The sequence below is a fragment of the Bufo bufo genome, chromosome 5 (genome assembly GCF_905171765.1).
Source record: "Bufo bufo chromosome 5, aBufBuf1.1, whole genome shotgun sequence".
Classification (NCBI taxonomy): Eukaryota; Metazoa; Chordata; class Amphibia; order Anura; family Bufonidae; genus Bufo; species Bufo bufo.
In genome coordinates, this window is record NC_053393.1 from 394,509,180 (window position 1) to 394,534,850 (window position 25,671).

General features: G+C 45.7%; 1 protein-coding gene across 1 annotated transcript in view; it reads left to right on the forward strand.

Annotated features, from left to right (window-relative positions):
- The first annotated feature begins 803 nt into the window (after positions 1–803).
- Positions 804–25,671, forward strand: part of E2F3 (E2F transcription factor 3) — a 32,564-nt gene continuing 7,696 nt past the window's right edge. The window contains exons 1-5 of the mRNA XM_040432799.1: positions 804–1,390; positions 8,214–8,325; positions 8,422–8,641; positions 16,794–16,952; positions 25,161–25,275. Of these exons, the coding sequence (XP_040288733.1) occupies positions 1,088–1,390; positions 8,214–8,325; positions 8,422–8,641; positions 16,794–16,952; positions 25,161–25,275 (909 nt within the window). The 5' untranslated portion in view covers positions 804–1,087. The remainder of the gene's footprint in view (positions 1,391–8,213; positions 8,326–8,421; positions 8,642–16,793; positions 16,953–25,160; positions 25,276–25,671) is intronic.

Consider the following 25,671-nt stretch of genomic DNA (forward strand, 5'->3'; position numbering starts at 1 on the left):
TGATTTCGCCTGTCAGTGTCCCTTTAAGGGGTTAAATGTCCCTCTTTTTGACCTGGGGAAATAATGCATTAATACATTTACTAAATTGCTCCTTACTAAACTATCTGTATGGTTTCTACCTGTATATTAGAATTTCATTATTTTGTGCAATTTCTACCATAACATATCTATAATCTGATGATTTATGTGCTAATATTTAAATGGATATTGAAGCGCAAAAAAAAAATTGTCCCAAAGGCTCCACATGTAAAAAAAATAAGGACTTACACTCACCTAACCGATCCCCATATTGTCCCTCAATACTACACTACACAATTCACTTTCATTCATTTCAATGTATGTCCACTTCAGCCCAAATCACTGTGTACCCCTTGGGGAATGGTGACTATAACGGCCTTTTTTCAGGAGCTTTGAGTTGTCAGGTGAAGCATCTCTCAGAGGAAAGGTCTCTTCCCCTCGGCAATAGTATAGATTACTAATAGTCTATTATGGTACTAAGAGAAGCGCATGCACGTAGAGTCATTAGATCTAGGGTAAATCACACCTTTACAAGAAAGCGGCTGAGAGGCCTGACGACGCCCCGCCCACTCATCACGCTCAGACCAATGATGCGCTGTGGGCTATGACAGCCAATAACAGGCGGGAAAGCTAAGGCGACGCTGCGTTCCGAATGCGAGCGTCGTTTCATCCAATCACAGGCCCGAAAGACGTATTGGGCGGGGATATGCAAATCTAGTTTGAAAAAGACGGCGGGAAATCTGAGTTTCGCGGGAGGACCTTCGCGCGTAAACCGCATCCCTTCATTCATTGTCAGCTTCCTGGAGCCATTTTTCAGCCGCGGCGGTGGCAGGGAGGTCGGAGCCGGGGCCCTATCACACATAGCCGTACAATCCGCTTCCATCTGCCCCTCCCGGTGCTCGATAACCCTCGGACGAGCTCACCCCATGCACCGAGGGGACCTGCTCTAACCACAGCCCCGACTATTTCCAGGGTACACGCCGGGCCCAACTGATTACGGGGGTCAGAAGGAAGCGAGCGAGTGTACCCGGGAAAAGAGCGGCGCGCAGGGAGGAGGCTGCTCCGTACGATGAGGAAAGGAAGCCACCCCGGGCACGACAAGCTGCTGCTCCCCGGTCTCCAGGGCTCGGACAAGAGCTCCACTTTCTCGGGGGGGTTTGTGGCCGGGGGCGGCACAGCCAGTGTGCTCGGTGCAGGAGGCGGCGGCGGATACCTGCACATCCTGTCTTCCCCCGGCCCGGTCCACCATCCTCAGCACGGACTATGTGCTCCCGAGCAGCAGCACCAGGCGGCGGCCAGCTTCATCTACTCCACCCCGCACGGACCCGCAGCTAGAGCCGGCCTACTGCAGCCTTCAGTGGGGCGCCCTCCGGTAATGGCAGTGACACCCCTCCCCCACACCACCCCCCACTGTCCACCTCCATAACATGTGTCTTGTCTGGTGACTATATATAGGCTAGTGTGTGTGTTCCCCGGTACATGTATGGGGGGATCATGTGTCGTGCCAAAGGTCAGTCTCTGATCAGGTGTAGGTAAGGCTCTGTACATGGCAGTAGGTAAGTGGCCCCACAGGCCTTATCCAGGGGGCTTTCTCCTGCAGCAGCCCCCCCCCCCCCCATGGAGGGGGTAGGGAGGTCACCTGTGCATTGGCTGTTTTTACATCTGTCACCATGAAGAGGAGGTGGGGGGCGATCATATGGCTATGGGGGGGCTGCAGCTTATTTAGACTTCAAGGATCTTGTGCTGGAGAGGGCAGATCTGCCTGTCAATGAGGGGCTCATCTATTGCTGGGGTTAGGAGATCTTAAAGGACAAGGCCCCAAGACCACCCCATCATCCCCTGTTTCTTAGGCCTGTGGCCTGCTAGTGTCTGCCCAGATAAGATGCAAAGGTATTTATTGCTGGAGGAGCCTGGGCCCTTCATCAGTGCCTCCCCTACACTAGAGAAATGGTGGACAGTGGGACCCTTGCCCCCCCATACATAATGTGCTGCAATCTATAGCAATCCCTTGCTGGCAGGACTGGGGTGGATGTAGCGCACGTGTTAGCAGCACATAGGTAAGTCCAATGTCCTAGTATCTGTATTTTAAGGCCTAGGCCGCATGGAGGATTTGATCCAATGTTCTGGGTCTGATGTTTCGACAGTGTATACACAAATGGCAGCTCCCATATATATACACCTTATTAGGGCCTATGGAAGTCAGAGGGGTCCACCACTTGGCACCCCCAAGTGGTCTCTGTGTAAGAATAATTTTGGCTATGGCTGACCTGGTGTGTGATTACACCCTTCCCCAGGAGCCTTTCAGGCCGAACCCTCCCTAGTGTGGCTGGACCTACTGAGGGAATCGGATACCTATTCCCCACTGCTGGGTTCTGGCTCCTTTACTCCCGCCGACATCACTTTGCATCTCTGGTCTCGCCAAATCAACCTCCAATTTTATGCCAGGAGGACACCTCACCGCAGCAGCCAGGCATGGACTGCAGATGCCATGTGTCCCGTTTTAAACCTGATGTTGATGTGGTAAAGCAAACTAGCTAGAACCCAGCGGTGGGCATCAGGGACATATGTTAACTTCCACACGTCCAGCTTGGTTTTGGGGGGGGGGGGGTGCCTGCCCGCCCGCCCGCCTGCCCCATCATCCCTGTCAAGTGTACATGAAGGGTTTCTGTATTGCCAGGCTAATGTATGACACTTAAAGGGGTTAAGGATTAGAAAAGACAGCTGCTCTCTTCCAAAGAAAGCAGTGCCACACGTACTCAGTTTTTATTGCAGCTCGGCCTAGTCAAGCCTACGTAGCTGAGCTGCAATACCAGGCACAAACTATGGACAGGTGTGGCGCTGTTTATGGAGGAAAGGAGCTCTGTTTTTCTAGTTCTCATCTTCATAATGCAACCTGTTAAGTTTTTTTCAGGTTCTAGATATTGATGACTTATGGCTGATTCACATGTAATGATGTATAATGGAAATGACCTTTTGGCTATGTCTACACTTGTCGCGCGACAGGGCACAGCTACACGGCAACATTTGTAGTGCACCATTTTGTTGCACTAATGTCGCGCAGCAATTTTTATAATGGCAGTCTATGGTGTCGCATTGCAACATGCTGTGACTGCGACAGTCGCAGAAAATCCATCTCGAATGTATTTTCTGCGACTGTTGCGTCGCAGCAAGTTGCAGTGCGACACCATAGACTGCCATTATAAAAATTGTCGCATGACATTAGTGCAACAAAATGTCGCGCGACAAATGTCGTCGTGTAGACGTAGCCTTCCTCTGCATAGGTCATCATTTTCACATTGGCAGGGGCCCCAGTCACAGCACCCCCACCTATAATCTGTTTCATAGAGCACCCCCACCTATAATCTTTTTCATAGAGCCACGGCTGTCGCTGGAACTCTGGGGACCTTGCAGCTTACAGGCACAGCGCCATACATAGCATAGTGGCTGTGCTTGGTATTGCAGCTCAGCACCGTTGAATGGGGTTGAGCAGCAACTAGGTCATGTGGCCGATGTATGGAGTTGTCCCTGGTCTAGGAAGAGGCTGTGAGCGCCTGGCTGCTGCTTACAGCTGATCAGTGGGATTCTTGGAGTTGGACCCCTGCCAATCTGATATTGATGACCTATTCTGAGGATGGATCATTAATCTTTTCCCCGATAACACCTTTAACTCATCCGGCAGGCTGTTCCAGCAGAGGCAGCCTGCCGAAGTTCACCAGATTTGGCATAACTGAACAAGGCCATGCACTGTTTGACCCCATTGACTATGGGGTATGGTGGTAAGCCGACACTTATGCCAGAAAGTGGTTGGATCCCATTATAGTGAATGGGACTCGGCGGTGCGTGTTTGTGTATGCCGATCTGGTGAACTTCGGCAGGCTGTTCCTCTGCTAGAACAGCCTGCGAGCTGAGTTAAATACAGATGTGAATCAGCCCTTATCCTCATGTTAGACCGTTAATATTGGGTGGTGGTCAGAGAGGTGAGTGACTTCCAGTGTGAAGTGGCCCTGACAAGTTACTGCGTCTCGGCTTCCATTCCCTTGCAGTAATCTAAAATGGCTGCGTCAGTGGACAGAGCTGGGATTCTGGCTGATGTGTTGGCCGCCCACAATCTGACAGACCTGTTCTCAGGATAGGTTATCAGTATCTAGTACCCAGAAAACTCCTCTCAGTGAGTGCTATTGATCCTTCTGAACAATCCCCTTTTGTGGTACTATGAGAATTATGGCACCAGCTGACCTGATTGGCAGAGAGGCATCACATGACCAGAACACTTGAGGGTCACATAAGACATAGCTGCGACTAAATGGGTTCTCTTGGCGAATCCACATAGGAGGTGCTGTAAGTGGTCTGTACCAAGTGTTTTTTGGTGACGCCCTAGTTCGGTTACGGTGAACCTTTTAGAGACAGAGTGCCCAAGCTGCAACCCAAAACCCACATATTTACTGCAAAGTGCCAACACAGCAATTTAACCTGAATACTACAGTCCAGTGTAGTGCATCTTCCATGTACTTTCATTTAGCTATAATAGCCTGCCTGCATTCAGTGCGCTGCCTGTGCCATTCATAGTGCGCCCTGTGCTAATGAATGGCAGAAAGTCTAGGGTATATTGGTACACCATAGACTTTTTCCAGGGTGTTTGTACACACAGACCCCTGGCACCTGTGCCATAGGTTCGCCACCACTGCCCTAGTTGGTCATTCACGGTGCTGTTTAGCAAGTGGGAAGTTGGGGGGAGGAGTGGACTGCTAATCCCTAGGTGGTCATGTGCCAGAAATCTGCAGTACAGTTGTCCTGAAGAAGGCTTTATGAATGTGCTGCAATCAGTGGCTCTCCCCTCACCACACTGAATATCCATATGGATCTGGCCAAACCTGTATGAAGTCAGGAGTGGAGATTAGTTCAGAGTTCTTGAGCAGCAAGGGGCTACTCTGAAAGCCCCCCCCTCTCGCTTAAAGGACAGGGCTGGACATAGCGCCTGTGCTGCTTCTGAGTAGTGCAAGTGCAGAGCCTCTACTGCTGTGCATGTGCCACCCTACTTCTGGGTAGCAGCACATGCATAGTAGCTGTGCAGGTGTGAGATTCAGGCATGAGATGTAGACAAGCGACTTGGATGAACGAAGCGGTTTGCTCATCTCTTGTCTGGAGACGTAGCTGTTTGGCGGACAACTAATGAATGTGTACGGCCAGCCTTTAGACTTTCATAAATGTCGTCTTGGTGTTTTTTTTAGTTTTTTTTTTTTTTCCTTCCCCCCCCCCTTCCTTGTGGTATATGACATTTTCCATCCAGCTGTCCACAACCGAGCGCTCTGGAACTGCTAGCCTACCAGAAACTAGTAGTGTTTGCACCAGGACTGTCCTTCTAGCTGTTCATCTGTCGCTTGGTCCTCAGTGCTATCCAATGTGCACTAAAAAAGGTGCAGACCTTGGCTTTTACATGAAGGGTTAAGGTTTGTGCAGTTTTCTGTGAGCTCGTCTCCATATTGTGCAGTTTATATGCAGACAGGCTGCGCCCACTCTGAGCCAACTGTTCATACTTGTCATAACATGAGTGTGGCGCATGGGTCTGGCCAGTAAACTGCCTGGAAATGAAGCCATTTATTAAAGGGTCAGATCTGTCCTCACTTCTAAGCACATCTGGAAACTATTTATAGCTAGCTTAAAGGGGTTATCCCATGACTAATGTAAAAAATGAAAATTGGATGTCATATCATACATGACAATCTCCTGGGCATTATGCCCACCACCATGGTTTGGGTCCACCTCCAAGCCGTATTTTATTGCGGACCCATTCACTGCGGCCACAAACAGGCGGCGCTATACAGATAGATTTTATAGAATAATTCGGTGGCTATGCAAAACGTTTAATTGCGTGCAATTACAAAAGAATTCAGATCCAAGTGCTGGTATGAAAAACTGTAGTGTGTGTGTATATATATATATATTAGTTATTTGGTGCATTGAGGGCGTCGGCTCTTGTTTTTATTGCACCCAAGCTCCACTCTTTTCTGTGGCCAGCTCCTGGTTGCTGTCTCACTGCCTGGCCCTGTCAATCAAGGCAGCCAGAGAGGGGTTGGTAACAGAAATGAGTGTAGTTTGGGTGCAATAAGAGCAATAGTGATGCCCTTGTTGCACCAAAAGCCCAATTTACATATTAAGGAAAAATAAAATATGGAGACTCAGGAATCAACTCAGAACAAAAGAAAACCGGCGTTGAATCTTGTGAGGCACAGCTATGTGTCAGTAAACCGTGTGATAGGGAGGTCACTGGTGATGGATTCCCTATTAGACTTTATTGCAAATATCCTATTTTGATTTGCATAGAATGAAATCGGGTCAAAAATTTGTGTAAGGGTACTTTCACACTGGCGTTTTTCTTTTCCGGCATTGAGTTCCGTCCTAGGGGCTCTATACCGGAAAATAACTGATCAGTTTTATTCCCATGCATTCTGAATGGAGAGCATTCTGTTCAGGATGTCTTCAGTTCAGTCTTTTTGACTGTTCAGGACGGAGATAACACCGCGGCATGCTACGGTTTTATCTCCGGCCAAAAATCCGGATCCTGATCGGTCTTACAAATGCCATCAGTTGGCATACGTTTTGACGGATCCGGCAGGCAGTTCCAGCGACTGAACTGCCTGCCGGATTCCTCTGCCGCAAGTGTGAAAGTACCCTTAAACGTGAGGGTTTACTGCTGATCTGTCCCAAAATCCTGTCACGTGTGGATTTATGCCTTTTACATTCATGGCCTATCCTCCAGATAGGTCATCAATTTGTTATTGAAAGGGACCAGACACCCTGCACTCCCTCTGGTCAGCTGTTCGGGAGTACTCACAATGGAGCTGGTTGCTGCAGTGCAGACCAGATTCACTTCTGTGGAACCAGCGCTGCACTGACAGCTCTGTCCACTAGAGGACAGAGCTGTATAGCTCCAGTGCTGGCACTACTCCCGAACAGCTGATGTGCAGGGTGTCTGATCCCTGCTGATTACATATTGATTACTTATCCTGAGCGTAGGCTATCAATGTAAAAGGAGTGGACAACCTCTTTTTAATAGGAAATGGTGTAAGGAAATAGTGGTGGTTAAAGAGGAGCTTTCACCTCCCGACGTTTTTTTGTAACTAATTGCATTCCCCATGTAATTTTGAAGCATCTACTCTTATGAATGTTGTATCTACTAAAATGTATGAATGAATTACCAGCAGCTTGCAGTAAAGGTACAGATGGGTGTTACCAGTTGGAGGTGTGTCCCTGCACAGTCTGACACCCGCAGCACTGGTAACACCCACCAGGACCTTTACTGCAGACTGCTGGTAATTTATTTGTAACGTTCTAGCAGGAATAATACCGGAATGGCACAACATAGTCATAAGAATAGATGTTCCACAATGACCACATAGGGAATACAAGTACTTAGTAAAACAGACATGTCAGAGGTGACTGGTCCTCTTAAAGCCACCTGGGGCAGTGATTTCTGCGGGGTGACATGCAATGAAAGTCCAACTCTTTGCCACAGAGTATCCTGTGTGACGGGATAGAAATATCACACCAAATAGTGTCTTATTCCGTATTAAATGAATCTAAAACGCATGTTCTGCATGGGTTTTCACCCATCCGCATCCCATAGATAGTTTCCATTGACCTCTCAGTGCAGGCTATATACTAGGGATACTTAGTCTGAAATGAATATTTCTTGGCTTCCCCAGTTGCAGTTTACCAAGGCTTTTACACCACTATTGTGGCGCAAATGATAGTGCACGCCATATTTGCATTGTAATCTTTGACTTGAGCTTCTTGACACTCTTCTAAAGTGGCAAGAAAAGGGGTTAGGGCTCTGCATGGCCTGCCAGACTTACTATAACTTATGCCAGAACTGGTGTAAGTCAAAGCTCCAGTCTGTGCCAGGCCCTACCTGGAATAGACTTCTGTTTCTGGCGCACAGACAGACATTTATTAACCAGCATTGATGATCAAGAGTGACATACGAGAATGGCAGTCTTGATAAATGCCCCCCATTGTCTTAAAAGCTTGAATGGATGTGTAGAATCTTCATCCATGTTACATTTTGGACTGCACTGGGGCCAAAATTGTCCCTGTAGTATAGCAAATATCTTCAGTGCAAGTAACGTATCTTATCTTTGTGTGACTATTGTATGTGCTGCCTTATATATAATATCTATACTGTTCATGTTTTTCAGGCCAAGCGACGATTAGAACTTGGAGATGGAGGTCATCATTATCTCGCTGAAGGATTAAAAACGCCAAAAGGCAAAGGAAGGGCCTCTGTTCTCTGCCCAGATAGTCCAAAAAGTGGGTTTCAATGCAGTTCTTGATCTGTTTCTAAAGAGTTCTTTACTGATGACTAAAGCTCGTCTTTGTCGGTAATGTTCTACCTTTTCTCTTTAGCTCCAAAATCTCCATTAGAAAAAACCCGTTATGACACCTCCCTTGGCCTTTTAACTAAAAAGTTCATTCAGCTTCTTAGTCAATCCTCTGATGGTGTTGTGGACTTGAATAGAGCTGCTGAAGTCCTCAAGGTGCAAAAAAGAAGAATCTATGATATTACAAATGTATTGGAAGGGATTCATCTCATAAAAAAGAAATCTAAAAACAACATTCAGTGGATGTAAGTATGAACCCATCTTGAATTATCTGAATGGGTTACTAAACTTCTATAAAACTTTTATTTGATGGATGTGGGTTCAAGTGCTGAGATGCTGACTGGCTAAAACGAACACGAAAAAGTTCTCATCTGAGAGCTCTGTCCCTTCGGCTTTGTTGGACTCTGCTTGGCTGAGCATGTGGTGTGTGGGCCACATATACGTCCTACGGATCTGTGTACCACATGTGTTGTGCTAAGGCTAAGAACAGCAAAGCATAGTCAATGAAAGGGCTGCAATGCCCAGTAAAGAGTCTCAATCCCTTCATTGGCTATTGGTCAGCACCTGAGCCACCATCCAAACTTGGAGTCTATGAATGACAGAAACAGAGATAAAACCTGCTGCAAGTTCTCTACATGGATGGATGGCCTATGCAGGAAATTGCCTCTGAATGTACCCATTTAATTGAATAGGTTAATATTCAGTCCGGGTGCTGTTTGTTCTAAACTTGGACAGCACCCAGATGGAAAGAGCCCATCAATCCTGGCGATCTAACACTTCAGATGCCATGGTTTATAGCGACCACTGCATCTGGGCAGTTAGACACGAGGAGTGGGATCCCTCTGTCCTATTGGAGACACTGTGGCAAAAGAAAGCTGCACTGTTCATTTAATCCAGGTCGGAAAATAAGGATTGATTAGCTGAGTGATGATACAGTTTTGGAAATCTTTAAGGAGTGTCAAAAATGGCTTTTCAGCCGATCATGGTGAGCGCAGTAGAAGATAGTGGCACAGCTGCCATGCCATAATTGAGTTGGAAGTAGCCACAAGAGGCTGTGGGGCAAGGAAAGCCAATGGTGGTGCTGTGCCAGGCTGACATTTGGCACTGCTAGAACATTTAAAGGATCATCAGGACATTTATGGCTTAACTGTTGCCATAAATATTTGGTATGTTTCCCATATCTGGGACCCACTCTGAATAGAGGTTGTGTTGCAAACGCATGATGTCCTCCTTTCACTGTTATGGGACTGGCTTGGCTATTTTTAGAAGTCCCATAGGAGTAAATAGAGAAACTTGAACAGCACATTCTCAATTCATGATGGAGCCCCGTTCTTGGGTAGGAGTGGGTCCTAGAGTTGGAACACTCACCTGACAGGCATCTATGGCATATCTTATTAATGTTATAATTGTCTATGTGGGATAACAGTTTTAAGCTGCAGCACCAGCTGTGGCGGCCTGAAGTTTGTAGTGTTGCCATCTTGTCAGTTGATGACACAGTGACTTATCTTCACATTTTTAATACCCAAAAAATATTCACAGCCCTTTCTGTTAGTCATCCTACTAGAGGGCAGCCGCCACTCCTGCTGACAGCCACCGGTCCGAGGAAATGGTATGGTAGTTTGGCAGCTATACAATAAACGAGTAGCTTATTGCTTTCCTATTGATATGACTAGATGCTTTCCCTTTAACCTCTTCAGGATACATGATGTACCGGTACGGCATGTTGTCCCTGTACTTAAGGACACATGACGTACCGGTACGTCATGAGTATTTCCGGTGCCATCGGGTCCCCGTGGTGCTGTAGGGGGGGACCTGATGGCATGGAAGGTAGCGCGATGCCTAAGGAAGGCATCGCGCTGCCTTCCGTTGACGAGTCTGTGAGATCCAGCCTAGAGTTGTTGCGATATCAAATTTTTGATTCGGTTTCGATACCATGAAAAAGTATTGCGATACTCGATACCATTCGATACCACGCGAAAAAAATAAACAAAAAAAGCCACGTGCATTCCTCATTTTTAAAAATGGCGAATCGCGCAGTTTTTATTTTATTTTTTCTGTTCCGGCATTCACCACCTAGATTTTTTTTTTATATTTTAATAGTTTGGACTTTTCTGACGTGGCGATGTAATATGTTTATTTATATATTTTATATGTGAAATTGGGAAAAGGGGGGTGATTTATACTTCATATTTTAGTGTTTTTTTTTTTTTTTTCACTTTTTATTTAATAACTATTTCCCCCCTTAGGGGCTAGAACCTGGGATCTTTCATCCCTTTTCCTATTCACCCTGATAGATCTCTATCAGGGTGAATAGGACTCCACACTGTCCCTGCTGCTCTGTGCTTTGTGCACACAGCATCAGGGATGTTACCATGGCAACCAGGGCTTCTGTAGCGTCCTGGCTGCCATGGTAACCGATCGGAGCCCCAGGCTTACACAGCTGGGGCTCCGATCAGAAGCTGCCACTGCACCACCAATGAGGGGGAGTGGAGAGGTCCCTGTGGCCACTGCCACCAATGATTTTAATACTGGAGGGTTGAGAGGGGCCGGCGCACTGTGCCACCAATGATTTTAATGGGATGGGGGGAATGAGGGGGGGGGCACACTGCACCACCAATGATTTTACCCCTTTATACAGGAGGCGGGTACTAGCAGATCAGCGGCAGTTAACTGCCGCTGATCGCAGCTCCCTGTCAGGGGCAGGGTGCCGGCAATGCGATTCTGCTGCCGGCACCCGCCTCCTGTATGTGTTAAAGACTGACTACTGTATATGAGTCCAGACTTTCACTATTAGGCCACACAGAGCGGCGCCCAGCGATGTCTCAGCACTCACCATTTAGTCCTGGGCGCCGCTCCGTTCGCCCGCAGTGCCCCATTACTGTCTCCTCTCCTGCTCCACATGCTGCTGATTACTATCGGAGCGATGGGAGGAGACATCAGCTTCACTAGTGGGCGTTCCTTCTCCCTGGCTGTAGCGCTGTCCAATCGCAGCGCAGGGAAAAGGAACGCCCACTAGTGAAGCTGATGTCTCCTCCCATCGCTCCGATAGTAATCCTATCATTGGGGGCGCAGTGCGCCCGCCCCTCCTCCGCCCCTCTCTTCTCATTGCCGCCCCTCCTCCGCCCCTCTCTTCTCATTGCCGCCCCTCCTCCGCCCCTCTCTTCTCATTGGTGGCAGCGGCAGCAGCACAGGGGGAGGGAGGACAGCTTCCTTCTCCCCGTGCTGCTGAGAGAGAACATGAGCGCGCCGATAGCAGCGCGCTCATGTTCAGAGATACTAGACTGCGCAGAAGCGCAGCCCAGTATCGAAAAAACGGAAATCCCGGTATCGTATCGATACCGGGACAAAAGTATCGATTGGGTATCGAAATTTCGATACCCGCAACAACCCTAATCCAGCCCCCTGGATCTCACAGGCTGGAAGCTGTATAATACTCACTGTATTACTCATACAGCCAATGCATTCTAATACAGAAGTATTGGAATGCATTGTAAAGGATTAGACCCCCAAAAGTTGAAGTCCCAAAGTGGGACAAATAAAGTTTTCCCCCCAAAAAATTAAGTTTCAAGTAAAAATAAACAAACGTCATTTTCCCAAAATAAAGTTAAAAAAATTAGTAATTTTTTAAAAAAAGCTGGTAATGTGTAAAACGTACATAAAGTATACATATTGGGTATCGCCGTGTCCATATCAACCAGCTCTATAAACATATCACATGTCCTAACCCCTCAGATGAACACCATAAAAAATAAAAACTGTGCTAAATCATTTTGTCACCTTACATCACAAAAAGTGTAATAGCAAGCGATCAAAAAGTCATATGAACCCCAAAATTGTGCCAATCAGTCATCTCATCCCGCAAAAAATGAGACCCTACCTAAGATAATCATCCAAAAACTGAAAAAACTATGGCTCTCAGAATATGGAGACACTAAAACATGATTTATTTATTTTGTTTCAAAAATGATATTGTGTAAAACTTACATAAATAAAAAAGTATACATATTAGGTATCGCCGTGACAACCTGGTCTATAAAATTACCACATGATCTAACCTGTTGGTAGAATGTTGTAAATAACAAAAAATAAAAAAGTGCCAAAATGGCTTTATTGTTGCCTTACCTCACAAAGTGTAATGTAGAGCAACCAAAAATCATATGTACCCTAAAATAGTACCAACAAAACTGCCACCATATCCCGTAGTTTCTAAAATGGGGTAACTTTTTTGGAGTTTCTACTCTAGGGGTGCATCAGGGGGGCTTCAAATGGGACATGGTGTCAAAAAACCAGTCCAGCAAAATATGCCTTCCAAAAACCGTATGGCATTCCTTTCCTTCTGCACCCTGCTGTGTGCTTGTACCACATATGGGGTGTTTCTGTTAACTACAGAATCAGAGCCATAAATATTGAGTTTTTTTCGCTAACCCTTGCTTTGTAACTGGAAAAAAAATATTAAAATGGAAAATCTGCCAAAAAAGTGAAATTTTGAAATTGTATCTCTATTTTCTATTAATTCTTGTGGAACACCTAAAGGGTTAACAAAATTTGTAAAATCAGTTTTGAATACCTTGAGGGGTGTAGTTTCTAGAATGGGGACATTTTTGGGTGGTTTCTATTATGTAGGGCTACTTTCACACTTGCGTTGTTCTTTTCCGGCATAGAGTTCCGTCACAGGGGCTCTATACCGGAAAAGAACTGATCAGGTATGTCCTCATGCATTCTGAATGGAGAGTAATCCGTTCAGTTTGCATCAGGATGTCTTCAGTTCAGTCGTTTTGACTGATCAGGCAAAAGAGAAAACCGCAGCATGCTACGGTTTTATCTCCGGCTAAAAAAACTGAAGACTTGCCTGAATGCCGGATCAGGCATTTCTTCCCATAGGAATGTATTAGTGCCGGATCCGGCATTCAGAATACCGGATTGCCGGATCCGTCCTTCCGGTATGCGCATGCGCAGACTGAAAAAAAGGTGAAAAAATAAATGCCGGATCCGTTTTTGCCGGATGACACCGGAAAGACGGATCTGGCATTTCAATGGATTTTTTCGACTGATCAGGCATTTTTAAGACTGATCAGGATCCTGATCAGTCTTACTAATGCCATCAGTTAGCATACATTTTGCCTGATCCGGCAGGCAGTTCCGGCGACGGAACTGCTTGCCGGATCTCTCTGCCGCAAGTGTGAAAGTAGCCTAAGCCTCACTAAGTGACTTCAGACCTGAACTGGTCCTTGAAAAGTGGGGTTTTGAAAACATCCCCAAAAAATAAAATGTCATTCCCAAAATGATCCAAACATGAAGTAGACATATGGGGAATGTAAAGTAATTATTTTTGTAGGTATTACTATGTATTATAGAAGTGGAGAAATTGAAACTTGGAAATTTGCTATTTTTTTAAACTTTTTGGTAAATAATTTTTTTATAAATAAAAACATTTTTTCGTCTTTTATTTTACCAGTGTCATGAAGTACAATATGTGACAAAAACAATGAGAATGGCCTGGATAAGTCAAAGCGTTTTAAAGTTATCACTAAAAGTGACACTGGTCAGATTTGCAAAAATGTCTTGGTCCTTAAAGGGACACTGACGGGCCCTAAATTTATATATATATATATATATATATATATATATATATATATATATATATATATATATATATATATTCAAAAAAAATAAAGGGAACACTTAAACAACACAATGTAACTCCAAGTCAATCACACTTCTGTGAAATCAAACTGTCCACTTAGGAAGCAACACTGAGTGACAATCAATTTCACATGCTGTTGTGCAAATGGGATAGACAACAGGTGGAAATTATAGGCAATTAGCAAGACACCCCCAATAAAGGAGTGGTTCTGCAGGTGGTGACCACAGACCACTTCTCAGTTCCTATGCTTCCTGGCTGATGTTTTGGTCACTTTTGAATGCTGGCGGTGCTTTCACTCTAGTGGTAGCATGAGACGGAGTCTACAACCCACACAAGTGGCTCAGGTAGTGCAGCTTATCCAGGATGGCACATCAATGCGAGCTGTGGCAAGAAGGTTTGCTGTGTCTGTCAGCGTACTGTCCAGAGCATGGAGGCGCTACCAGGAGACAGGCCAGTACATCAGGAGACGTGGAAGAGGCCGTAGGAGGGCAACAACCCAGCAGCAGGACCGCTACCTCCGCCTTTGTGCAAGGAGGAACAGGAGGAGCACTGCCAGAGCGCTGCAAAATGACCTCCAGCAGGCCACAAATGTGCATGTGTCTGCTCAAACGGTCAGAAACAGACTCCATGAGGGTGATGTGGGGGTTGTGCTTACAGCCCGACACCGTGCAGGACGTTTGGCATTTGCCAGAGAACACCAAGATTGGCAAATTCGCCACTGGCGCCCTGTGCTCTTCACAGATGAAAGCAGGTTCACACTGAGCACATGTGACAGTCTGGAGACGCCATGGAGAACGTGCTGCTGCCTGCAACATCCTCCAGCATGACCGGTTTGGCATTGGGTCAGTAATGGTGTGGGGTGGGATTTCTTTGGAGGGCCGCACAGCCCTCCATGTGCTCGCCAGAGGTAGTCTGACTGCCATTAGGTACCGAGATGAGATCCTCAGACCCCTTGTGAGACCATATGCTGGTGCGGTTGGCCCTGGGTTCCTCCTAATGCAAGACAATGCTAGACCTCATGTGGCTGGAGTGTGTCAGCAGTTCCTGCAAGACGAAGGCATTGATGCTATGGACTGGCCCGCTCGTTCCCCAGACCTGAATCCAATTGAGCACATTCGGGACATCATGTCTCGCTCTATCCACCAACGTCACGTTGCACCACAGACTGTCCAGGAGTTGGCAGATGCTTTAGTCCAGGTCTGGGAGGAGATCCCTCAGGAGACCGTCCGCCACCTCATCAGGAGCATGCACAGGCATTGTAGGGAGGTCATACAGGCACGTGGAGGCCACACACACTACTGAGCCTCATTTTGACTTGTTTTAAGGACATTACATCAAAGTTGGATCAGCCTGTAGTGTGTTTTTCCACTTTAATTTTGAGTGTGACTCAAAATCCAGGCCTCCATGTGTTGAAAAATTTGATTTCCTTTTTTTATTTTTGTGTGATTTTGTTGTCGGCACATTCAACTATGTAAAGAACAAAGTATTTCAGAAGAATATTTAATTCAGATCTAGGATGTGTTCTTTTTGTGTTCCCTTTATTTTTTTTGAGCAGTGTGTATGTATACATACATACATACATACATACACACACGCACAGGTCTTCTAATGTGTATTAAAAACATAAGTATAACCCCTGTCCACCTTATAAATACAGCAAACTCATGTTTTATAACCTGATATAATCGATCTTCTTTCTGCCCAGCCAGCCGCGCCGCCCAGCTCATCAATATTCACTTCGCTGGGTGGCTTCTGCTGTCCCCGATTTTCCGAGATCCTGCACATGCCCAATAGAAAGCTATGGGCATCAACTCACTTTCAGCTTCTGCGCATGCGCCTGGCACCCTCACTCGCTGGGACCACATCGCGCCTGCGTCCCCTCTGCTTCTTTGAGGCCGCTTCTCCGTTCTGTGCTGAGCACTCCTCTTTAGCTCTTCAGAGCGCTGCTCTCAATGACATCTGCAGAAGTGAATATTGATGAGCTGGGCGGCGCTTGGGGCGCGGCTGGCTGGGCAGAAGTGAAGCTGAAACGCTGTCACTTGGGCAGAAAGAAGAGCGATTACATCAGGTTAAAAAAAACATGAGTTTGCTGTATTTATAAGGTGGACAGGGGTTATACTTATGTTTTTAATACACATTAGAACACCTGTGCATGCATATATATAGATAATTATGCTTATAGGGCCTCTGTGTCCCTTTAAGGTGAAATAAGGCTGTGTCCTAAATGGAATCTGTCACCAACTTTATGCTGCCCATACTAACGGCAGAATAAAGTAGACATGTGGGTTGATTTCAGCGGTCTGTCATTTATAAGTTGAAAGTAAGTGGTTGCAGAAAACAGACATCACAATCATTGCAGACTGGGCCTGGAAAAGAGTCACAACCACCTGAGAAGAGTCCTAGTTATTCATGAATTCCTGCCCAACTGCTGATGACTGACAGTTTTCTACCTAGTTTTCTCCCTTTCTCTGCTAATCAGCAGATGGGCAGAGAGAGCAGGAGATCATGAATAAACAACATAACTCTTCAGTAGATTTTATTTATTTTCTTAACCCAAGGCCTGTGCTACAATGATTATGATGCTGGTTCTCAGCAACCACTGACTTTTAGCTCATGAGTGACACTTTTTTTTTTTTTTTTTTTTTTTGTAATTTGCAGTGTTAAAATATTCTGAAGTGATTTGGGAGAAAGTTACAATTGTCATTGCATAAGTTTGTGCCTAATTTACATCCATTTTCTTTTCTTAAACCTAGGGGCTGCACACTTCCTGATGATGGCTATAATATGGCTCGATGCCAAGGGCTTTCCAAAGAACTCTCGGAGCTCAGTCAAGAAGAGAAGAAACTGGATGACTTGATACAAAGTTGTACCTTAGATCTGAAACTTTTAACTGAAGATTCAGAGAACCAAAGATATCCTTTACATAAGTGCAATCAGTGTCCTCCTTGTGGCTAATGCTTAAAAATTAAATAAAATTCTTCCTTCCTTAGTAAGTTAATGTGATGGCAATTGTACAGTAGCTGCCATCATTTGACTCGGATACTTGTGATTAGGGATGTCGCGATACCATTTTTTTAAGACTGAGTACGAGTACCGATACTTTTATTTAAGTACTCACCGATACCAATTACCGATACTAATTTTAACAATAAAATACACACACATGTATTTTCTGACCACTGTCCAACCAAAAGGCCCAAAAACAGAACTATAACATTCCAAGGAGACGTTATACTGTATGGGGGCAGCCACAAGGAGACGTTATACTGTATGGGGGAAGCCACAAGGAGACGTTATACTGTATGGGGGCAGCCACAAGGAGACGTTATACTGTATGGGGGCGGCCACAAGGAGACGTTATACTGTATGGGGGCAGCCACAAGGAGACGTTATACTGTATGGGGGCAGCCACAAGGAGACGTTATACTGTATGGGGGCAGCCACAAGGAGACGCTACTGTATGGGGGCGGCCTCAAGGAGACGTTATACTGTATGGGGGCGGCCACAAGGAGACGCTACTGTATGGGGGCAGCCACAAGGAGACGTTATACTGTATGGGGGCAGCCACAAGGAGACGTTATACTGTATGGGGGCAGCCACAAGGAGACGCTACTGTATGGGGGCGGCCTCAAGGAGACGTTATACTGTATGGGGGCGGCCACAAGGAGACGCTACTGTATGGGGCAGCCACAAGGAGATGCTACTGTAAGGAGTCAGGACAATTTTTGAAGCCCCCCCCTCCTCAGTATAATAGTCTTGTGGCCATCATACAGTAATGTATATTTCTTCTTGCCCTAATGCCTGCTTTTAGAGATCAATGTGCAGCTTGCAGGAAGGGAAGGACCAGGGCCATAGAAGACAGACACTATCACTTTTAGAGGGACTCTCTCCTGGCAAACACAGCTCTGCTGCAGTGGAGCAGACTGTGATGTAATTATAGTTATTGCAGGGACTCAGAGAATCGTCTGAGAGTTTATTAGTTAAAACGAATCGAATGAGTCAGAGACTGTCACCCCAGACTTCCTGCTCTGCTACATGCACCCTGTACACACACAGCTCCACTACATGCTATGCTAATAATGCCCCCCCTTCCCCCGGACGGACTTACTGGGAGCCGCAGAGCAGGAGGCCTGGCAGGGACTCGATGACACGGTCTGTGACTCATTGGATTCTTTTAACTAATAAACTGTCAGACGATTCTCTGAGTCTCTGCACTACGCTCCCTGTGCTGTGAGTCAGTGCTGGTTGCCTCTGATTGGTTGGAGGGAGGGGCGGGGCGGAGCTAGCTTCCACTCTAGGCTCCAATTACACTGCCTGTGAAGCTGTTAGCTGTGGGAGATGCAGGGGCCGCGGACGGACACATAGAAGCGGCGCACAGGTATCGGCAGTGGTATCGGGGACATTTGCACGAGTACATGTACTCATGCAAATGCCCGGTATCTGTACCGATACTGGTATCGGTATCGGGACATCCCTACTTGTGATGTATGCAGTGCTTGCACTGTATTTTTATATTGTGTAGGCATATCTAGATTTCAGTGATATTAACCACCTCAGCCCCCAGTGCTTAAACACCCTGAAAGACCAGGCCACTTTTTACACTTCAGCACTACACTACTTTCACCGTTTATTGCTCGGTCATGCAACTTACCACCCAAATGAATTTTACCTCCTTTTCTTCTCACTAATAGAGCTTTCATTTGGTGGTATTTCATTGCTGCTGACATTTTTACTTTTTTTGTTATTAATCGAAATTTAAAGATTTTTTTGCAAAAAAATGACATTTTTGACTTTCAGTTGTAAAATTTTGCAAAAAAAACGAGATCCATATAGAAATTTTGCTCTAAATTTATAGTTCTACATGTCTTTGATAAAAAAAAAATGTTTGGGTAAAAAAAAAATGGTTTGGGTAAAAGTTATAGCGTTTACAAACTATGGTACAAAAATGTGAATTTCCGCTTTTTGAAGCCGCTCTGACTTTCTGAGCACCTGTCATGTTTCCTGAGGTTCTACAATGCCCAGACAGTACAAACACCCCACAAATGACCCCATTTCTGAAAGTACACACCCTAAGGTATTCGCTGATGGGCATAGTGAGTTCATAGAACTTTTTATTTTTTGTCACAAGTTAGCGGAAAATGATGATTTTTTTTTTTTTTTTTTTTTTTCTTACAAAGTCTCATATTCCACTAACTTGTGACAAAAAATAAAAAGTTCTATGAACTCACTATGCCCATCAGCGAATACCTTGGGGTCTCTTCTTTCCAAAATGGGGTCACTTGTGGGGTAGTCATACTGCCCTGGCATTCTAGGGGCCCAAATGTGTGGTAAGGAGTTTGAAATCAAATTCAGTAAAAAATGACCTGTGAAATCCGAAAGGTGCTCTTTGGAATATGGGCCCCTTTGCCCACCTAGGCTGCAAAAAAGTGTCACACATCTGGTATCTCCGTACTCAGGAGAAGGTGGGGAATGTGTTTTGGGGTGTCATTTTATATATACCCATGCTGGGTGAGAGAAATATCTTGGCAAAAGACAACTTTTCCCATTTTTTTTATACAAAGTTGTCATTTGACCAAGATATTTATCTCACCCAGCATGGGTATATGTAAAAAGACACCCCAAAACACATTCCTCAACTTCTCCTGAGTACGGGGATACCAGATGTGTGATGCTTTTTTGCAGCCTAGGTGGGCAAAGGGGCCCATATTCCAAAGAGCACCTTTCGGATTTCACTCCTCATTTTTTCCTGAATTTGATTTCAAACTCCTTACCACACATTTGGGCCCCTAGAATACCAGGGCAGTATAACTACCCCACAAGTGACCCCATTTTGGAAAGAAGACACCCCAAGGTATTCCGTGAGGGGCATGGCGAGTTCCTAGAATTTTTTATTTTTTGTCACAAGTTAGTGGAAAATGATGATTTTTTTTTTTTTTTTTTTTTTTTCATACAAAGTCTCATATTCCACAAACTTCTGACAAAAAATAAAAACTTCCATGAACTCACTATGCCCATCAGCGAATACCTTGGGGTCTCTTCTTTCCAAAATGGGGTCACTTGTGGGGTAGTTATACTGCCCTGGCATTCTAGGGGCCCAAATGTGTGGTAAGTAGGTAAATGACCTGTGAAATCCGAAAGGTGCTCTTTGGAATGTGGGCCCCTTTGCCCACCTAGGCTGCAAAAAAGTGTCACACATCTGGTATCTCCGTACTCAGGAGAAGTTGAGGAATGTGTTTTGGGGTGTCTTTTTACATATACCCATGCTGGGTGAGATAAATATCTTGGTCAAATGCCAACTTTGTATAAAAAAATGGGAAAAGTTGTCTTTTGCCAAGATATTTCTCTCACCCAGCATGGGTATATGTAAAATGACACCCCAAAACACATTCCCCAACTTCTCCCGATTACGGAGATACCAGATGTGTGACACTTTTTTGCAGCCTAGGTGGGCAAAGGGGCCCATATACAAAAGAGCACCTTTCGGATTTCACAGGTCATTTTTTACAGAATTTGATTTCAAACTCCTTACCACACATTTGGGCCCCTAGAATGCCAGGGCAGTATAACTACCCCACAAGTGACCCCATTTTGGAAAGAAGAGACCCCAAGGTATTCGCTGATGGGCATAGTGAGTTCATGGAAGTTTTTATTTTTTGTCACAAGTTAGTGGAATATGAGACTTTGTATGAAAAAAAAAAAAAAAAAAAACAATCATCATTTTCCACTAACTTGTGACAAAAAATAAAAAATTCTAGGAACTCGCCATGCCCCTCACGGAATACCTTGGGGTGTCTTCTTTCCAAAATGGGGTCACTTGTGGGGTAGTTATACTGCCCTGGCATTTTCCAGGGGCCCTAATGTGTGGTAAGTAGGTAAATGACCTGTGAAATCCTAAAGGTGCTCTTTGGAATATGGGCCCCTTTGCCCACCTAGGCTGCAAAAAAGTGTCACACATGTGGTATCGCCGTATTCAGGAGACGTTGGGGAATGTGTTTTGGGGTGTCATTTTACATATACCCATGCTGGGTGAGAGAAATATCTTGGCAAAAGACAACTTTTCCCATTTTTTTATACAAAGTTGGCATTTGACCAAGATATTTCTCTCACCCAGCATGGGTATATGTAAAATGACACCCCAAAACACATTCCCCAACTTCTCCTGAGTACGGCGATACCAGATGTGTGACACTTTTTTGCAGCCTAGATGCGCAAAGGTGCCCAAATTCCTTTTAGGAGGGCATTTTTAGACATTTGGATACCAGACTTCTTCTCACGCTTTGGGGCCCCTAGAATGCCAGGGCAGTATAAATACCCCACATGTGACCCCATTTTGGAAAGAAGACACCCCAAGGTATTCAATGAGGGGCATGGCGAGTTCATAGAAATTTTTTTTTTTTGGCACAAGTTAGCGGAAATTGATATTTTTTATTTTTTTCTCACAAAGTCTCCCGTTCCGCTAACTTGGGACAAAAATTTCAATCTTTCATGGACTCAATATGCCCCTCACGGAATACCTGGGGGTGTCTTCTTTCCGAAATGGGGTCACATGTGGGGTATTTATACTGCCCTGGCATTCTAGGGGCCCTAAAGCGTGAGAAGAAGTCTGGAATATAAATGTCTAAAAAATTTTACGCATTTGGATTCCGTGAGGGGTATGGGGAGTTCATGTGAGATTTTATTTTTTGACACAAGTTAGTGGAATATGAGACTTTGTAAGAAAAAAAAAAAAAATTCCGCTAACTTGGGCCAAAAAAATATCTGAATGGAGCCTTACAGAGGGGTGATCAATGACAGGGGGGTTGATCAATGACAGGGGGGTTGATCAATGACAGGGGGGTTGATCATCGACAGGGGGGTGATCAATGACAGGGGGGTGATCAGGGAGTCTATATGGGGTGATAACCACAGTCATTGATCACGCCCGTGTAAGGCTTCATTCAGACGTCCGGATGCGTTTTGCGGATCCGATCCATCTATCAGTGCATCCGTAAAAATCATGCGGACGTCTGAATGGAGCTTTACAGGGGGGTAATCAATGACAGGGGTGTAATCAATGACAGGGGGGTGATCAGGGAGTCTATATGGGGTGATCACCACAGTCATTGATCACGCCCCTGTAAGGCTTCATTCAGACGTCCGGATGCGTTTTGCGGATCCGATCCATCTATCAGTGCATCCGTAAAAATCATGCGGACGTCTGAATGGAGCTTTACAGGGGGGTAATCAATGACAGGGGGGTAATCAATGACAGGGGGGTAATCAATGACAGGGGGGTGATCACCACAGTCATTGATCACGCCCCTGTAAGGCTACATTCAGACGACCGGATGCGTTTTGCGGATCCGATCCATGTATCAGTGCATCCGTAAAAATCATGCGGACATCTGAATGGAGCTTTACAGGGGGGTGATCAGGGAGTCTATATTGGGTGATCACCACAGTCATTGATCATGCCCCTGTAAGGCTTCATTCAGACGTCCGGATGCGTTTTGCGGATCCGATCCATCTATCAGTGGATCCGTAAAAATCATGCGGACGTCTGAATGGAGCTTTACAGGGGGGTAATCAATGACAGGGGGGTAATCAATGACAGGGGGGTGATCAGGGAGTCTATATGGGGTGATCAGGGGCTAATAAGGGGTTAATAAGTGACGGGGGGGGGGGGTGTAGTGGTGCTTGGTGCTACTTTACTGAGCTACCTGTGTCCTCTGGTGGTCGATCCAAACAAAGGGGACCACCAGAGGACCAGGTAGCAGGTATATTAGACGCTGTTATCAAAACAGCGTCTAATATACCTGTTAGGGGTTTTAAAAAACACATCTCCAGCCTGCCAGCGAACGATCGCCGCTGGCAGGCTGGAGATCAACTCTCTTACCTTCCGTTCCTGTGAGCGCGCGCGTTCACAGGAAGTCTCGCGTCTCGCGAGATGACGCGTATATGCGTGACTGTGCGCAGGGCTGCCACCTCCGGAACGCGATCCTGCGTTAGGCGGTCCGGAGGTGGTTAAGGCTGGGATCACATTTTAATGCGCCTGTTTGACATATACGTTACAAAAAATCTAAACGCAGCACATTCTTGCATCCTGTAGAGTCTGGTAAAGTGTGTATGTATTAGAGTTGTTGCGATACCAAATTTTTGATTCGGTTTCGATACCATGAAAAAGTATTGCGATACTCGATACCATTCGATACCACGCGAAAAAAATAAACAAAAAAAGCCACGTGCATTCCTCATTTTTAAAAATGGCGAATCGCGCAGTTTTTATTTTATTTTTTCTGTTCCGGCATTCACCACCTAGATTTTTTTTTTATATTTTAATAGTTTGGACTTTTCTGACGTGGCGATGTAATATGTTTATTTATATATTTTATATGTGAAATTGGGAAAAGGGGGGTGATTTATACTTCATATTTTAGTGTTTTTTTTTTTTTCACTTTTTATTTAATAACTATTTCCCCCCTTAGGGGCTAGAACCTGGGATCTTTCATCCCTTTTCCTATTCACCCTGATAGATCTCTATCAGGGTGAATAGGACTCCACACTGTCCCTGCTGCTCTGTGCTTTGTGCACACAGCATCAGTGATGTTACCATGGCAACCAGGGCTTCTGTAGCGTCCTGGCTGCCATGGTAACCGATCGGATCCCCAGGCTTACACAGCTGGGCCTCCGATCAGAAGCTGCCACTGCACCACCAATGAGGGGGAGTGGAGAGGTCCCTGTGGCCACTGCCACCAATGATTTTAATACTGGAGGGTTGAGAGGGGCCGGCACACTGTGCCACCAATGATTTTAATGGGATGGGGGGATTGAGGGGGGGGGCACACTGCACCACCAATGATTTTACCCCTTTATACAGGAGGCGGGTACTAGCAGATCAGCGGCAGTTAACTGCCGCTGATCGCAGCTCCCTGTCAGGGGCAGGGTGCCGGCAATGCGATTCTGCTGCCGGCACCCGCCTCCTGTATGTGTTAAAGACTGACTACTGTATATGAGTCCAGACTTTCACTATTAGGCCACACAGAGCGGCGCCCAGCGATGTCTCAGCACTCACCATTTAGTCCTGGGCGCCGCTCCGTTCGCCCGCAGTGCCCCATTACTGTCTCCTCTCCTGCTCCACATGCTGCTGATTACTATAGGAGCGATGGGAGGAGACATCAGCTTCACTAGTGGGCGTTCCTTCTCCCTGGCTGTAGCGCTGTCCAATCGCAGCGCAGGGAAAAGGAACGCCCACTAGTGAAGCTGATGTCTCCTCCCATCGCTCCGATAGTAATCCTATCATTGGTGGCGCAGTGCGCCCGCCCCTCCTCCGCCCCTCTCTTCTCATTGCCGCCCCTCCTCCACCCCCTCTCTTCTCATTGCCGCCCCTCCTCCACCCCCTCTCTTCTCATTGCCGCCCCTCCTCCGCCCCTCTCTTCTCATTGGTGGCAGCGGCAGCAGCACAGGGGGAGGGAGGACAGCTTCCTTCTACCCGTGCTGCTGAGAGAGAACATGAGCGCGCCGATAGCAGCGCGCTCATGTTCAGAGATACTAGACTGCGCAGAAGCGCAGCCCAGTATCGAAAAAACGGAAATCCCGGTATCGTATCGATACCGGGACAAAAGTATCGATTGGGTATCGAAATTTCGATACCCGCAACAACCCTAGTATGTATATATAATTTTTTACTTTTTTTTTTTATTACAATGGAACTCTGGTGAACAGATACCACTGTATGTCAGCAGGCAGAGGCATTGGTTTAACTTTTTATATTTATATATAGATAGATAGATATATCTATATATATCTCTATGTCCTCTATCGGAATGTGATGTAAACCCAGTTGGCTGTTCACATTTGTATATAGATAAACACTAACCATTTTATAGCAACGTACAATAACCGTTAATTTGCTTAAGTGTCCACAATTATGGCATACTGCAGCTACGCCTGCCTGGTTTTCCTTCATTGTACTTAGAGGTTTTCCTGCTCAGTTACCCAGTGAGATGCTGCTTGGGGGACCAGAAATTTTATTTAGGCAAACTGTTGCTTAAAATAACTTGAACTCTTGTGACTGCATTTTAATTGCCACCCATCATTGGGTTATCAAACTTTTACTTGTTTACATCCTTAACTTAATTCACGTTGGCTTATGTAACCTATCAAGATATCCGAAAAATTAGTGGCCTTAAGGATCAAACTGTTATTGTTGTGAGAGCTCCTCCTGAAACTAGACTTGAAGTGCCTGACCCAGTTGAGGTATGTGTACTGATGAATTTCTAACCTGCTGGAACTTTGTCACTTCTAATCTACGGTCTTCATCTAGAAGACTGAAATACATTGAAGCATGGTGTATTTGTCAGTGCCTGCTTCAAGCTGCTTATTTCCACTTTTTCTTAAAACACTACAGCCCGGTAATTTAGGTTGATTACTCTGTTCTGGGCAAATTCTTGACTAAGGGCAGTGTTTGCTATTGCAGCCAAGCTCCTCTTTCTTGAATGCAGTTTCAGATCCAACAAGTGAGCAAGTTTAGTGCTGTCTTCTGCCAGTACCATGCTTAAAGGGAGTCTTTCACTAGTTTAGTGCTACCCTATCTGAGGGCAACATAAACTGGTGACTGACCAAGAGCTAAAATGCTAGGTTACTTTAACCCAG